This window comes from Bos indicus, chromosome 10, assembly GCF_029378745.1.
Source record: "Bos indicus isolate NIAB-ARS_2022 breed Sahiwal x Tharparkar chromosome 10, NIAB-ARS_B.indTharparkar_mat_pri_1.0, whole genome shotgun sequence".
In the NCBI taxonomy this organism is placed as follows: Eukaryota; Metazoa; Chordata; class Mammalia; order Artiodactyla; family Bovidae; genus Bos; species Bos indicus.
Genome location: NC_091769.1, coordinates 22,223,474 through 22,238,124, shown reverse-complemented (window position 1 = coordinate 22,238,124; position 14,651 = coordinate 22,223,474). Strand labels below are relative to the sequence as shown.

General features: G+C 43.8%; 1 long non-coding RNA gene and 1 gene segment (V, D, J or C); one reads left to right on the top strand and one right to left on the bottom strand.

The window, feature by feature from the left end:
* The window catches only part of LOC109564835 (T cell receptor delta constant-like), a gene marked incomplete in the record, with an annotated part of 620,053 nt that extends 609,961 nt beyond the window's left edge, over positions 1-10,092 (top strand). The window contains 4 exon segments of the C gene segment in view: positions 6,301-6,579; positions 7,169-7,243; positions 7,651-7,764; positions 9,158-10,092. Coding sequence covers positions 6,301-6,579; positions 7,169-7,243; positions 7,651-7,763 — 467 coding nt within the window.
* On the bottom strand, positions 11-13,107 carry LOC139185217 (uncharacterized). The gene is made up of 3 exons (XR_011568769.1): positions 12,992-13,107; positions 7,352-12,754; positions 11-1,491 (listed from the first exon to the last, which is right to left on the bottom strand). It is a non-coding gene; the product is annotated as an uncharacterized lncRNA (long non-coding RNA).
* Between the last annotated feature and the right edge of the window lie 1,544 nt (positions 13,108-14,651).

Here is a 14,651-nt window from a genome sequence, read left to right as displayed (position 1 = left end):
CACTGTATCTGTCAATTATCTTTGTTAAATATTTTCCCAATTCATCAGTTTAGGAAACACTTCTCAGGTTGTTGAAAGTCCCTCCAGCAAGTGATTTAGCAAGGGATGGTGGAGGAGCAGGGACTGAGTTTCTGACAAAATCCAGGGTGGGAATGCATTGTAGTAGTCTTCTTGGTCCACTCTCCATCCCGGAGTGTCTGTAAATGGCATTTGCCATTTACAGATCTGGGCCATGACCAGACTTGTGTTACAGCACATCTAATAAATGTGAGGAGCACTGGCAAGCATGTTAGGCCAAGAATTGAAAGACTGAGTTCTAATCCTCCTTTTTGACCAGCTCTGTGACTTAACTTCACAGTACTTGAGTTTCCCTCTAGCTGATTCAAATGATTTCCAAAGTGTCTTCCAGCTTAGCACACTATGATCCTGAGTGTCAGCCAGACCAATTCTAAGGGACAATGTATTAGGAAAAAAAAGAAAGCCCAGTGATGTGAATGTCTTATGATCCAGTGGGAATTCTGAGATTTAATGAAAAATGATGCTGAAAATGGAGTCCAAACTCTGTCTATATGCCCATTACTTAGGCTTTGTGTGGCCAAGGAATTTTGACAAGTGGCAGCTGAAGCTCCTCTCAGTCCTGTCATCTATTACTCTGGTTCAATGGATGGGAACTGGGGTCTGGAGACCTAAGAGTCAGACACAGCTCAGTCACTATCTTAACTGCTCTTTAGCTCCAGTGACTTCATCTGTAAGACGGATCTAATAATATCAGCTCGTGGAGCTTGTTATGATGGTGTCTGTTGAGGTAGTGTAAGCACAAGCCATCTGGAAGTAGTAAAATACTTATAGAAATGGCAGACTTCTGAGAGTATTGGGATCTTTTTAAAAGACTCCCAGTCTTTTGCAGAAATGACTTTTGGTCCAGCCATCATGTCCTTCCAACTCTAACTGAGGCATAGTCCTTTCTGATTGACTTGAACCGTACAGCTGTGTTTCTGCTGAAAATAGCCATTTGACATTCTCAGCAAAACCAAATTAATTCCTTTCTCTCTGTGAAAATATGACTGTGAAGCAAGATCTTGGGGTAAGAGATGACAGGTTGAGGAGATAATAGCAGTAAACCCTGGGACTTCCCTAAATGCCAACACTCAGAAGATAACACACATCAAAGAAGCTGCCAAAATGAAAGGCTTAGATCTCAGAAACCCTTGTAGAGCTCTGTGTATCCAGGTAGCCCATCCACTTCCAAACAGATGGACTAGGCAGGGAGAAGACAGGTAGTGAGGTTTTGGGTCATGATGTCTGAAATGGTGTGCTGATAACAAAACTTGTCTTTGGAAATGAGACTCAACTCATCATGGAACCGAGTGAGTTATGCATTTTATTTAGTGTGTATATTCCCTTGGACTCATGGTACAGTCCTGAATAAGCAGAGCTTCTTGAGAAGTTAGAAGGTTCTAAACGGGAAATCCGTTGTCATTGCTGTTGTTGCTGTAGAGTCAACATAAAATTAGAGAATAAAATCATTAGATCTCTCTTAAGAAAATATTCTATGCATACTTAGAAACTCTCTTCTGAGGATTAGTATTGATAAGTCTTCTGCAACTGCTTAAATAAAGCCCTGGTCAGGGACTGGGACTAGGGAAAAGGCAAGCTCTGGATCTTTAGAGTCTTTCCACTGTTTATGAGGGAAAAGAGTCATGGTCACAGCATGGGGAGAGGGAAGGTTAGAAAAAGAAAAATATTATTAAAGAAGGAGTTACTGCAAAAGCACCTTCTCTGCCTCAGATGTCAATAACCAATCTGCCCTTGTCTCTTTTCTTGCTGAGAACTTGCATTAAATCATCATGCCTGGCTCACACTAAATTATTTCCAAGGTCCCATCCTTGTTTGGGTCTGCTGAGAACTGTTTTATGCTCACCTCCCTTGTTGGCCCTGAATCTGAGGATTCTGTAAAAGGTCAGGAGTCTACACCAAAAGTACAAACACAGCCCCCAACTTCAGGACAATAGGGAAGTAGTGGGCTCTCCCAGGGATACTATCCACGGGCAGCCTGTTCCAATGTTTGGAAATCCAGGGGCCTTATTCAGGTAGTTTGGCTAGCTGCCAACCATCAGTCACTGGAACCAGTCCAGAAAACAACAGTCTCTCAGAAGCTTTCCAAAATGCCAAGGCCAATGGGGCATTGGTTAGATTCTGCTTTTACTTATTTCAGAGGCAATAAAAAAGTGGAGAAATGTACATGAATGTGAGGAGGCAATCTGACAGTCCTGAAAGGGACTGGTAGTGTCAACGTGGTCTCTGCCTCTCAGAGGGTAATATAAACTTACAGGTGTTCTTGATTGCCTCGGGCTTCCAGGGAAATAGTGGAATTTGGTGAGTTTTCTTATCTTTGAGGAGAGGGAGACTAGAGCAATGAAAAGGAGGGAAAACAGAATCACATTGTAACTGATTGCAGTCTGATTGATGCTGGGCAAATTGCATCTGAGCAAAAAGTATTGTGTTTCATTTTCCCTTTAAATCATTTCCACTTGAAATTCAGAGTTATCTGCAGTGTTAGAATCAAATCTCTGAGGCTATGCCTTTGGGACTCCTAAGGAAGAAGGAAAGAGATGAAACCAAGGCTTAGACCCTCTGTCGAGATGCTGACCTGCGCTCTTCAATGATATCCCAATTGCTTCTCCAGTTTTCTCTTCCTGCAGCGATTGAGTATAATATGATGATATGAGGCTCAGGTAGGGGGTTTAAGAATTTCAAATCAAGCCCCCAATCCTTAAAGTTTTGACAGCAAAGAATGGTCCTTCCCTTTCGCCTTGCTCTAACCCTGGACTCTTGATTTTTTTGGTGATAAGACAAAGTAATCTATAGGGTTTTAAGTTCTATTTCACATGATTACTCCGTCCTCTTGAGGCTTGTATCTGGATCCAGAGTCAAGAGAAATTATAAAATAAAAATAAGCAATCCAAAGCAAGCTCTGCTTTCCCTGACCTGTGTCCATGACACGCAGCACCACTGGGTTCCTTTGTCAGCTACCAATTTCTTGTTCAACCCTCGGGTCCTTAGAAAGTCTTTCCACGGGCTCAGGGAATTAGAAAGTAGATTTGTTGTTACTGTGAGACTCGTCTGAGTGATGGGGGAGAAATTAGTTTCTAATCAAAAAGCAGGATTGTGACCCAAGAGAAGGGAAATAGAATATGAGAAAAAGAGCTGGGCCTAAAACTCTCCTCAGCCTAACATTCATTACAAGAAATATCAATGTCCAGTCCCCCATTCCTACTCCCAAGCTGGTGTGTGCTTAGCGAGTCCTTCCAATGGATGGGTGTTAAAGCTTCCATCTTGGAGGCAGCTACTGGCCTGCTGACACCCTCTTCTGTGCTCTGTCTCAGCCCTGTCCCCTGTCCCAGTGCTCCTGGGCTGGGGATTTCATGCTCACCTCCTTACCCAGCAGTTACACTATTCTTAGCTTCAAAGGGAACTGGGACTCTGTGTGCTCAGCCCCCTGATACCATCAAGTACAGCTTTGTAGCTCTCTGAGCCATGGGCTCTCTGGGCTGGAACCCGAGCTGCAGAGGCAGGACACAGATGCTCCAGCCCAGGCCCCAGAGCCAGCCCCAGGCTGGTTACTTGTCAGGTAGTGTCGCAATGTGCTCCTGGGACACCCGACAGATATTTTTTGGAGCTGGCACCAAACTCTTCGTGGAGCCCCGTAAGTTGATTTTTTTTCCATACATTTCTAGGGATAAGTTGACTCCTGGGACTAGGCTTGCCATCCAGTTTGTGGTACATGAGAAAGTATAACTAGGAGATGGAGTGGTACAGATGTGGACCGGGCACAGTAAAGACACTAGGCTGAGTAGAGAAGTAGCTCTGTAACTATTATTACTAAAAAAAAAAAAAATTATTTCTGAAAAAAGAGCAGCCCAGAAAACCCAGAGAAATCTAGCAGAAGAATTATACAGATATGTTGGAATATCAGATGCAGGAGGGGCAGAGGCCCAAATTCTCCAGGTGGTTGCTTCATCCTTGCACATCGCTTTGGCTAAGCTGACTACTGTGTATGTCTTTGTGCCACCCAAAAAATGTCCTGCTGGAAGACTTAGGAGAGAGATGGTTAACCTGGTGAGAATAATCAAGTAAAGCAAACTTATTTTCAGTGTTCAAGTTAAAGGCCATCTTGGCAGAGATCTTTGAAATTGTGACTGACATCTGTTGTCAATGCTTCAATGCTTAGGGAACCTGTAAGGTGCTCTATAAGAATCTAGAACATAGATGATTCTAAGTTTATAAATTAAGGAAGACTGTCAGGGAAGGTATACACTTCTTTTTGTATGTTTACCAGCACATAGCCTTAGCATTAAATAGTACTCATAAAAAAAGAAAGTGCCAAAATGTAGTTAGTTATATTTGTGGACCAAGAAGAAAGATTGGAAATTCTCAAAAGACAAGCAATTACATCTTTAAATTTTAGACTACAATTTAGTGCAAATTTTACACAACTTCAAATTTTGGTTTAGGTCTAATATAAAATAGACTGGGTTACATGTAAGAACTATATTGAATGCATTCTATTTTTTAAAATGGTTCGGTTCAGTCATATAGCCTTTTATTTTAGTTACCATGATACTAAAGAATAAGTTAAACCCTTTACCTTCAAACAACTGTTTTGAACAGATAGACATTAATTTAGAAAGAGGATCTGAGAAAAATGTTTTTTCAAACCAATGCATCATGCTCTATCTGAAATACTAACAGCTTCAGAGCTCAATATCCTGAGTGTATGACCTTCTTCAGACATCTGTCTTGTTGGTTATATCAAATTGTTCAAATTATTCAAGCCAGGTCTCTCCATCCCAGAGTGATTATTAACAACTGCCTTTGAATTTAAATTTTTAAATCCCAAGAAAGGCTTAATTTTCCAACTAAATCAGACTAGGATTGGATCATATTTTTAAGTAATGAAGAAAATAGGAATGTTTGGGCTTTGGTTTTTAATGGACTAGTTTCCTTTCTCTATAACTCATAGCTCCCTTGAAAATCAACCGGATTCATCTCACCAAATCAGTATTGTGAGCGAGAAATGCCACAGTTCTGAAGGGAGATGACTGAGCACAATGTGCGGTTTCCAAGCCGTTACTGCTGGGCTTATCAGTGTCGGTTATCAGCGGCTTCAGCTATGCCGGGAAACAAAACAATGAAGCTTTTCTCCTTTTAGTTTCCAGAAGAGCTCTTTGAAAAATCCCGAACACCCCCCGCCCACACACACACACACACACACACACCTCTGATTTTAAGGAAAGAAAAAGATGCAAACAGAGAGTAGCAGATAAATGATTGTCCAAGGTGAGGCATGAAAGGAAAGAAGGCCAGGAGGAGACCCAACTATTGTAACCCATTTTCCACAGCTCCGCTTAGAACAAAACAAGAAGAAATGGGCTTAAACTGGTTTCATGTTCGTAAGGACTTCTGAGAATGATAGTTATTATTCTCTGATTAAAGACTCAAAAGAAACTATAGGGTAGTCCTTTACAAGAGAACAAGAGTTCACCTGAAGACAGAGAGATGGACCACTTAACTTTAGCAGATCCCTTCCAGTCCGAAAAACAGGAATGACACCCTGAAGTGATGTCAACACTGATATCTGCAGAGTGTTGAACCACTATGGAGCCCTTTTCAGACTCTGCTTTGATCTCACTCCAAGGGTTCATGCATTTAAAATAAACCAACTACAGCACAACTTAAGCTTGGTGCTCTGTGATGACCTGGAGGGGTGGGATGGTGGGCGGGTGGGGGTAGGGGGGTTGAGAGGGAAGCTAAGAGGGAAGGGGATATATGTATACTTATAGCTAGTTCAAATTGTTGTACAGTAGAGACTAACACAAATTTGCAAAGCGATTATACTCCAATTTTTTAAAATAAATGAAAATGGTGGATATTCAGAAATTAAATAAATGTACTGATTCAGATAGATATTCAGCCTAACTCAACTGTCCAGAGGATCGACTAATAAAACATAGATAATTGAAACTCAGTTGACCAAGACACTTCTTTGTATTTGTCATTGTCTATCTCTACTCCCAGTCATATCTCTTCGCATCTCCTAACTAGGAGTCAAACTGCCTGCCTTTCATTTCTGCTTCCCTTGGTCATCCTTTCATGGAGATGCTAACAGGTCAGGTCACTAACAGGATGCAGGAAAGTCTGGATTGCGGTGTTTGGCCCCAGGGAAACTGAGGAAATCAGCATTGTTCAACTCCTACACGTGGATAATCATCTCACAAAATAAACTGATTATATTTGCAGAAAGTCAACCTGCTGCCAGCCCATCTGTTTTTGTCATGAAAAATGGGACAAACGTCGCTTGTTTGGTGAAGGAGTTCTACCCCAAAGATGTAACTATAAGTCTGCAATCATCCAAGAAAATAATAGAATATGACCCGGCTATTGCCATCTCACCTGGGGGGAAGTACAGTGCTGTCAAGCTTGGTCAATATGGAGACCCCGATTCAGTGACATGTTCGGTTGAACACAACAAGCAAACCTGGCACTCTACTGACTTTGAACCAAAGAAAACTATTCCAGGTAGGTCCTATCTGGCCTCAAGGGGCTAGTGTTGTGGGGAAGAAAAACTGAGGGCAAGAGAAGTTGGAGATGTAAACTCTTGACAGGTCACATTCAATATGGCATCATGCTGGAAATAAGACTTAGGTTCAGATTTAAGGATTAGGCTTAATTCCTATCCCTAAACAGGAATTAAACTTGTTGCATCTCTGAGCTGGAATCTAGGGTAAAATCCATCTTATTTCATCCCCATCTCTCCTCTTCACCAAACTCTGTTTCCTTCATACTAAAGACTCTAGGATTGAACATTCATGTGGGATCTGATCTAGTGTGAGTGCCCCAACCAAAGGCAGCCCAGCTTATCTTGGTGTTCATTATCTCAATTCTTCCTACAAATTAGAGGCATACCTGGATGTTGGTTTCATGGCCTAATGGGAAAAAAACCTCAAGACAGGAAGCATGTTGACTGTGTCAATAGCTGTAGGACCTTAACCAAGTCATTCCTCTGGTCCTTAGTTTACTTACTTAAAGTCACCTCCAGTTCTAAAACCTGAAAGCCCTTGAGCCTCTCAGTTGTCATTGTAACCCTGACCATTGCTGTTTGTTCCAGAAACAACTCCAAAACCGATGGCATATGAAAACAGCACAAAAGCTGAAGCTCCAGTGACCTGCCAAGAGCCCCAAGGTTAGTTGAAGCCAAAGGGCCAGCTTCAGAATTGAGGTTAAAGCAAACTCTGTCATTGTCAGATGGGGCCCCAAATCATTCTATTTCAAAAGAAAACAAAAACCATACTTGAGTCCAGTTGGCTCCCTCTAACTCTTCAAGCAGAGTCTTCCTGACTATCAGATCAGATCAGATCAGTCGCTCAGTCGTGTCCAACTATAGGAATGGGTTTTTCCAAAGCTTGCTTTGCTGACTGTGAACAGCAGCTTCAGGTCTGTGAAGGCTGTCTGGCACCACGCAGGGCTTCAGGCCAGGAAGAATGATGATGATGCGGGGCAGGCTGGTGTCGGTGCTGTAAGCCAATATCTGGCAGGAAATTTAGTCTCTTGCTAAGTGAATGAACCATCTTCACTCTCATTCATCCACAGTGGAACCCGGGAAGGTGAACATGATGTCCCTCTCGGTGCTGGGGCTCCGAATGCTGTTTGCCAAGAGTGTCGCCGTCAATTTTCTCTTGACTGCCAAGTTATTTTTCTTTTAAGGTAAGAACTAGCTGCTTCTTATTCCTAACTCCACCCAAACTATGCTACACGTGAAAGAAAGGCGTTTAGGACTGATAAGAAGCATTGGGAAAGGAAAAAACACATAGAAACCTATTACGATTCAATAAGGTGGGCCTTTCTAGATACTTAGCATTACACTCTGCCTCCTGTTGGCCTTTTATTTCAAGCCAGATTCAAAATTCAGGTAATATAATGTAATACCAGTCAATAATCCTCACTTCCAACTGAGGAGCTAGAAAAACTGGACCTAAACAGGAAAAATCTTTTTCTTTATTGTTAGTTTTGTGTATATGGCCAAAGGACCATGGGCTTTTTGAGAGACCATCAGTAAAGGCTCACTTGAAGAATATTCAGGGAAGCAGAACTTGTCTTTGCCAGACAAAGGTGATGCCAGTTCTTGATCCTTAGTCATAGGATTCGATGTGTCGACCAGCCTATCTCTGGGATGAACCTACACTCCTATTCTTAGTGAACAGCTCACTAGTAACCTCTCAGGATGCATACAAATTGAGGATGAGATGTGAATTATTTGCCTGTCACTTGCATTCCCTCTTCTGGTTATCTTGTTATTGTTCAGTCGCTAAGTCATGTCCGATTCTTTGAGACTCCAAGGACTGCAGCACCCCCCGCTTCCCTGTCCTTCACTATCTCCCAGAGTTTGCTCAAACTTATGTCCATTGAGTCAATAATGTTATCTAACCATCTCATCCTCTGCCGCCACTTTCTTCTCTTGCCCTCAATCTTTCCCAACATCAGGGTCTTTTCCAGTGAATTGGCTCTTCGCATCAGGTGGCCTAAGTATCTTAGACATGAAATTTGAACCAGAACTTAGGTTTGCCTATAAAGCTCCTTCTCCAGTGCCCCCAGACACCCCTCAGTCCCAGCTCCTGATCTAAGGACAATCCTAGACTTAGTGTGTTGGACTTACCCAACCTGGCCTGCAAGCATCCTCAGTCATTCCCCAACAGGTGAGTGTTTTACCAGCCGTCCCCAGGACACAGGCCAAATGGCTACATGAAAAGGACCTTCTGACCTCAGTTGGAATCAGAAGCACTAGATTTTCGTTCCAACTTTGTCACTAACTCACTGCAATACCTGAGCCAGTTTTCTTCACCCTGTTGGACCTGGGTTATCACATCTGTAACGCAAAGGAGTGAAAAATAACTAAAGGAGAGCAGATAGGTTTTGTGACTGGTGTCAACACTGATAAACTGATAGTGACTAGCTGAACTATCACCATGTGTAGAAGGGAAATGTGCCAGGATAGGTTAGCGATGTCTGCAATGGTACAACCATAGCAAGTACTGACCATCCCCATGACTACTACGATTCCTTCCAGCACCGAAGGTCTATGATTCTATAGCTCTGACAGTTTTCCTTCATTTGCAGGCTGACTGGCATGAGAAGGCTGCATTCCCTGACAGAAACCAAAAGCCTACAGAGAAGCTATCGCCTAGGCTTTCAACTTTTTCGTGATTCAAGTTGACCCGTCCCAGCCTTGCTTAAATGGCTGCTCCCCAAACAGTTTTCCTTTAAAGGCAACAAACCCAGCTTATCCTTCAGCCTGATGAAAGACAGAAGTCCTGGGGAGTGGGGGCCCAACTGTTTTATATGCTGCTTTATAAAGGGATAAGAGATATGAAGATATATAGGACTCATTTTTTTCCCTATGACTGACATACTTTGAAAGTGGTGTTTTGTTCCTTTGACTTTCTTTGCCTCCAGAACTAGAAAGTGGGATCCATCCGGTTCCCAGCTCCATCCTTCAAGAGGAAAAATAGATCCTGGTGAAAGGACAGGGGGTGTCCTTCTACCTAAATGTAAAAGCCTCTGCTCAACCCAGCACTAGATTTGCCCAAACTAGCGTTCTCATCCACAAAAGCACTTTCTGCTTTCCCTAGTACTTGAGAAACAAAGCAACACTTGACTCCCTAATACTCTCTGTGTAGGCAATGGGGTCTCATCTAAATACTCTCAGAGCTATTAGCAGAGATCAGAGTAAAATGCAGAGGAGATGTGCTTTCCTCAACTTAACAAACGTGAATTATTGCAAGTTCCAGGCACTGTGCTGAGAGTGCAAAAATAAGTAAGACATGGGTCTTGCTTTCAAGCAACTCACTGTGCAAGTATTTTTAGAGGGAGGGATAGGAATGAGTTCCCAATATTTCCCTATAAAACCAGAGTCTTTCTGAACCCTTGCCTGCCCATCTGTATATGGGGAATTTGAGGGCATTGGATCTTTGGTGTTGATGGTTTTCTGCCATTTTTCTTTGTCTCTGTTGCATTTATTAAAGTGCATTTTATGTACCTTGCTTCTGGCTTTATTTATTGCAGACTACTGCAGGGGGAAAGATGGGGGGCTGTGAATTCACTAGTAGTCAGACAAAAACCAAACTGAGCTCATAGGTCACACCACAGCTTCCGGGGCCCCTAGCCCAGCCCCTGGGTTTCCTGCTGTTGTTGCCGCGGCTGCTACAACAGCAACGCCCCTCCCCTGACCTCTGCTCCTCTCACCTCAGCAAGGCCAGCTTTATCCCTTTGCAGGAACACGGGTAGCAGAGGCCTAGAAACCCAGCACTGTGGGTGCCTCAGCACCTATGTGGGGTGTCAGCTGGGGACTCATGAGGTGACAAGTGAAAGAACAAGGCTCACCCACAACTCCCCCGCCTTTGCCATCTGCAGACTGCCGCATCAGGTCCTCACACCCCAAACCAAAGAAAACAGGCAGCTGCATTCTGAGTCAGTGAGTTTAGGACAATCCAGATGGATAAGCCAGGTCTATCCTGGGAAAAACCACTAGAAGATTCCACACATCTTCACCTCATGGGCATCTAGAATGCCAATTTCCAAAACATGTACATCTGTTACCTTGGGCCATTCTTAGAACATTTCTCTGAAGTTGCTAAAAACTAAAAGATCATAGACTCATTTTGCAGATGAAAAAAAATGCCCCCCAAAAAGTTGTGTACCTTGTCCAAAGTCATTCAGTGAGGCAGGGATATTTCTGGAAGCAGAACCAAGTTGTCAGGGGTGCCAACTCCAAGTTCAAACAGTCCTGCACTTAGCATATGAATGAGCCACCCACTGGCCCACTTTGATCATCAGCAAAATGCAACCAGCATTTTATAGGACTATGAATTTCTTCCACAAAAGGGACCCTCCAGAAAAGATTTAAGGCTGGGGCCAGAGGGACTGTGGCTGCCTTCAGGTGTGGAGATCTTGCTACCATGGATTATAGGTTTCCAGAGCTTTCACATGAAGAATCTCAAGTCCTACAAGGACCCAAAAAAAGTTTACAGAAGAGTATTACACACACTCAGTAGGTGGCAGAACAGAAGCCCCAGAAGCTGAGTCATTTGCCTGAAACTTTGGCTCCCTTACCCATATTCTTTCCTTCCCTCTCTATAGTGACTACTCTCCACTTGCCTGTGCTCAAGCCCAGACAAATTGCTGCCCAAGCTACTTACTGCTACAGCCTCCTAGGGCACAGCTGCATGGGAGCACCCAGATATGCTCCCTTGGCTCAGTCATTAACCAGCTCAGTGATCTTCTGATTGTTCCTCACTTCTCTGGGCTTTTCCTATAAAATAACGTCTAACGCTTCTACTAGGGCTTCCCTAGTGGCTCAGCCATAAACAATCCGCCTGCAATGCAGGAGACTGTTTCAATCCCTGGGTCAGGAAGATCCCCTGGAGAAGAAATGGCAACCCACTCCAGTATTCTTGCCTAGAGAATTCCAAGGATGAAGGAGTCTGGTAGGCCACAGTCCATGGGGTCACAAAAGAGTCCAACATGACTTAGCAACACAACCACCACCATCAAGACTTCTATTTCTAAGATTACACATAATAACTCCAATAGTTGTATTAAGGCAGAAACATCAGTAGTAGAGGAAGGAGGGGTGCAATCCCAGGGCTGAGGGTGTATCTATTTTTGACATCACATCTTGGTTTTGCCTGGAGGTAATTCTCTCCCCTGGGGATACCACTGGGCTCCAAACTCAGGAACTTTGAAGCTGGGATTCTGGTTTTCACAGACAGCTTTCTGGGAATAGCTCAATGCTCTTTGGTGAAAGGAAAATATTCTCCAGACAAAGTAAAAAGGAGGTACCAAAGAACATCCCAGAGAAATAAGATGACTGCTCAAGAAGATGTGCATGAAAGGTAAACTGCAGAAATTTTTTAAAGTAAATAACTTTGTGTCCAATTTGAATCTTAAAAGGGAAACAGGCCAATTCCAACAATGGGTAAATGATGGAGATAAAATAAACACACTTCCAATGGGCTCTCTTTAGATTGGTCCCCCACCCACCCCATCTGGCTGTCTGCCCAGGGCACACAGCACATCCCTGTCAAGCCCTTCTCTGTATCAGGCACAACCCAGGAACCAGGGTCCCTCAGACAGGCACCAGGGCATCAAGGGCCCTCTATGAAGTGGAGCAACATCTCCTCCATTGGAAGTTGGGGTGCTCCCTTGCAAGTGACCAGGCTTTTTCGTATTTGGCAGGCATGTTAGGGCACCTCCCAAGGCCAGACTGGACCACAGAATGATGGGGAAGAAGGATGCCATGTTCAAGGACATGAGCTGCCCAGAGAAGCAGCTCTGCCAGGCTGTGCCCAGGGGGTTGTGTGCAGACTTCCTGGGTGCCTGCATCACCGTGGGAGCCTCAAAGCACAGTAGTAAGTGGCAGTGTCTTCAGGCCTCACGGAGGAGATCACCAAGTGGAAGGTTTTTTGGCTCATGCTATGCAGCACGGTAAATCTACCCCGAGCAAAATCTGCATCATAGGATCTAGTGTTGTCCCTGTACAGGACAAACTGGAAGACACCATCTGGCCTTTTTCGGTACCAGTATAAGTCTGGATCTGAATATGTGGTTTGGAAGGTGCAGAGCAGTGTCACCTCACTGCCACTCGCCACTCTCTGCTCCGGGGAACTCTGGGTCACTTGGTTACACAGCACGCCCTTGTCTGTGAAGAGAAAAATAAGGAAACAGTGAAGTGCTACGTTCTGCAGGTCCTGGGTCCAGCACAGCCCCACCCAGGGGAACTCAATGGGCAGAGGCAGGGGAAGGACACAGAGAGGAAAATTAAAGGCAGAAAATAACTAGAAAAGCTAGTGTGGATGGGAAAGAGCCCAAGCCTTGGAAAATCAGAAACAGCGAAACGGACGATAGAATAAGTGGGACAAACAGTGAGTACACTTACAGAAAAGCAAAAGGCTGAAGCCCACAGGGAGAAACATCTTCTTTTTATATCAGGGAGGAGGATACATAGAAACCCAGGCTCCTTAAACCTCTGAGACCGTCTCTGGGGCTTCTGAAGAGAAGGAGATGGGAGGGACGTGAAGGGAGTGGAACAGCCCTGACGGTCACGTGCCTGAATTAGCTGTAACTCTCTGAGGCACGTGCTTCCAACCCAGGAAACGTCGTTGTTGTTGTTTTTGTAGTCCTCAACCCTCTTGAACTAATCCTTTTGTAAAACACAATGAAAATGAATTAGTTTTTGAAAAAGGAAAAAAATAGAAATTACAAGCCCAATGATCACATACTTCCATACCAAATAGCCCTGCATGCTGCATGCTCAGTTGCTTCAGTCATGTCCAACTCTCTGCGACCCTATGGACTGTAGTCCCCCAGGCTCCCCTGTCGGTGGGATTCTCCAGGAAAGAATACTGGAGTGGGTTGCTATGCCTTCCTCCAAGGGATCTTCCTGACCCAGGATTCGAACCCGCATCTCCTATCTGCCTACATTGCAGGCAGATTCTTTACCCACTGAGCCATCGAGGAAGCCCTAAAACTGGCTTATGGTCCATTTCCACATCCTCTGGTCACAGACTGGGTACCAGTCACACAGCACGAGCACAGCTGACCATACCTGTGGCACTCGGTCCACAGAATAAATGAACGGGGACCTAGTATTACATCTTTGTGTAATGAGAAAAGGAAGAGGGTTGGATAAGGTCATTTCTAAAATCTGCTCTAGGGACTTCCCCGGTGGTCCAGTGCCTAAGACTCCATGCTCCCAAAAGAGGAGGGGCTTGGGTTTGACCGCTGGTTCAGGGAACTAGACCCCACATGCCACAACTAGAGAACCTGCATGCTGCAATGAAGACAGAAGATTCCGCATGCTGCAACTAAGACCCAATGCAGCCAAAGAAATAAATATTTTTTAATAAATAGAATCTGCTCTAGCCCTGAATTCTAGAACTCTTATTTCTTTTGTTGTTGTTATTTATTTTTATACAAGTTTTTAATGTTACACTCTGTTCACGATTATTACAAAATATTTGAACTCCTCTATTTCTTTTTTCCCCCAGCTTTATTTATTTTTTCTTTCTTTTTAACTTTTTAAATTCTGAAAGTATAATAAAGTTACCAGAGACTTGGAAAATACAGAACAAAATAGCATATAGTTCCACTCTACATTACAATTATTTTCTTAAGTAGCTAAATTAAGATTTTTAGTTTGAGTTTCAGTATCAAACTCTCAAAAAATGAATAGAATGAATATACAGAAAAGCAGAAGGGTCGATTTCTGATGGATCAGGAGGGCTGCGATTCTGAGATCATTCTTTCATTTCCCACAGTCTAATTTCCATCTCTCCTGCAGCGCACACTTGGCCCCAGCTGGAAAATTCTCCCCTGAAGCAACGCTTCCCAGAGGGTGAGCTGCAGTGAGTAGGTTACAAGGCTGCTGAGACAGTGCTCACAGTGGACAATGGGACCTGGGGTAGCTGGAGCCTCCTGGGTCAGCCCTTCCTGGCCACACTCAAGTACAAATATTATCTTCTGTATAAGCCAAGACATGACAACAGCTGGGAGGCACTGCCCTAAAAGAACAGATGACCAACTTGCTCCCCAAACCT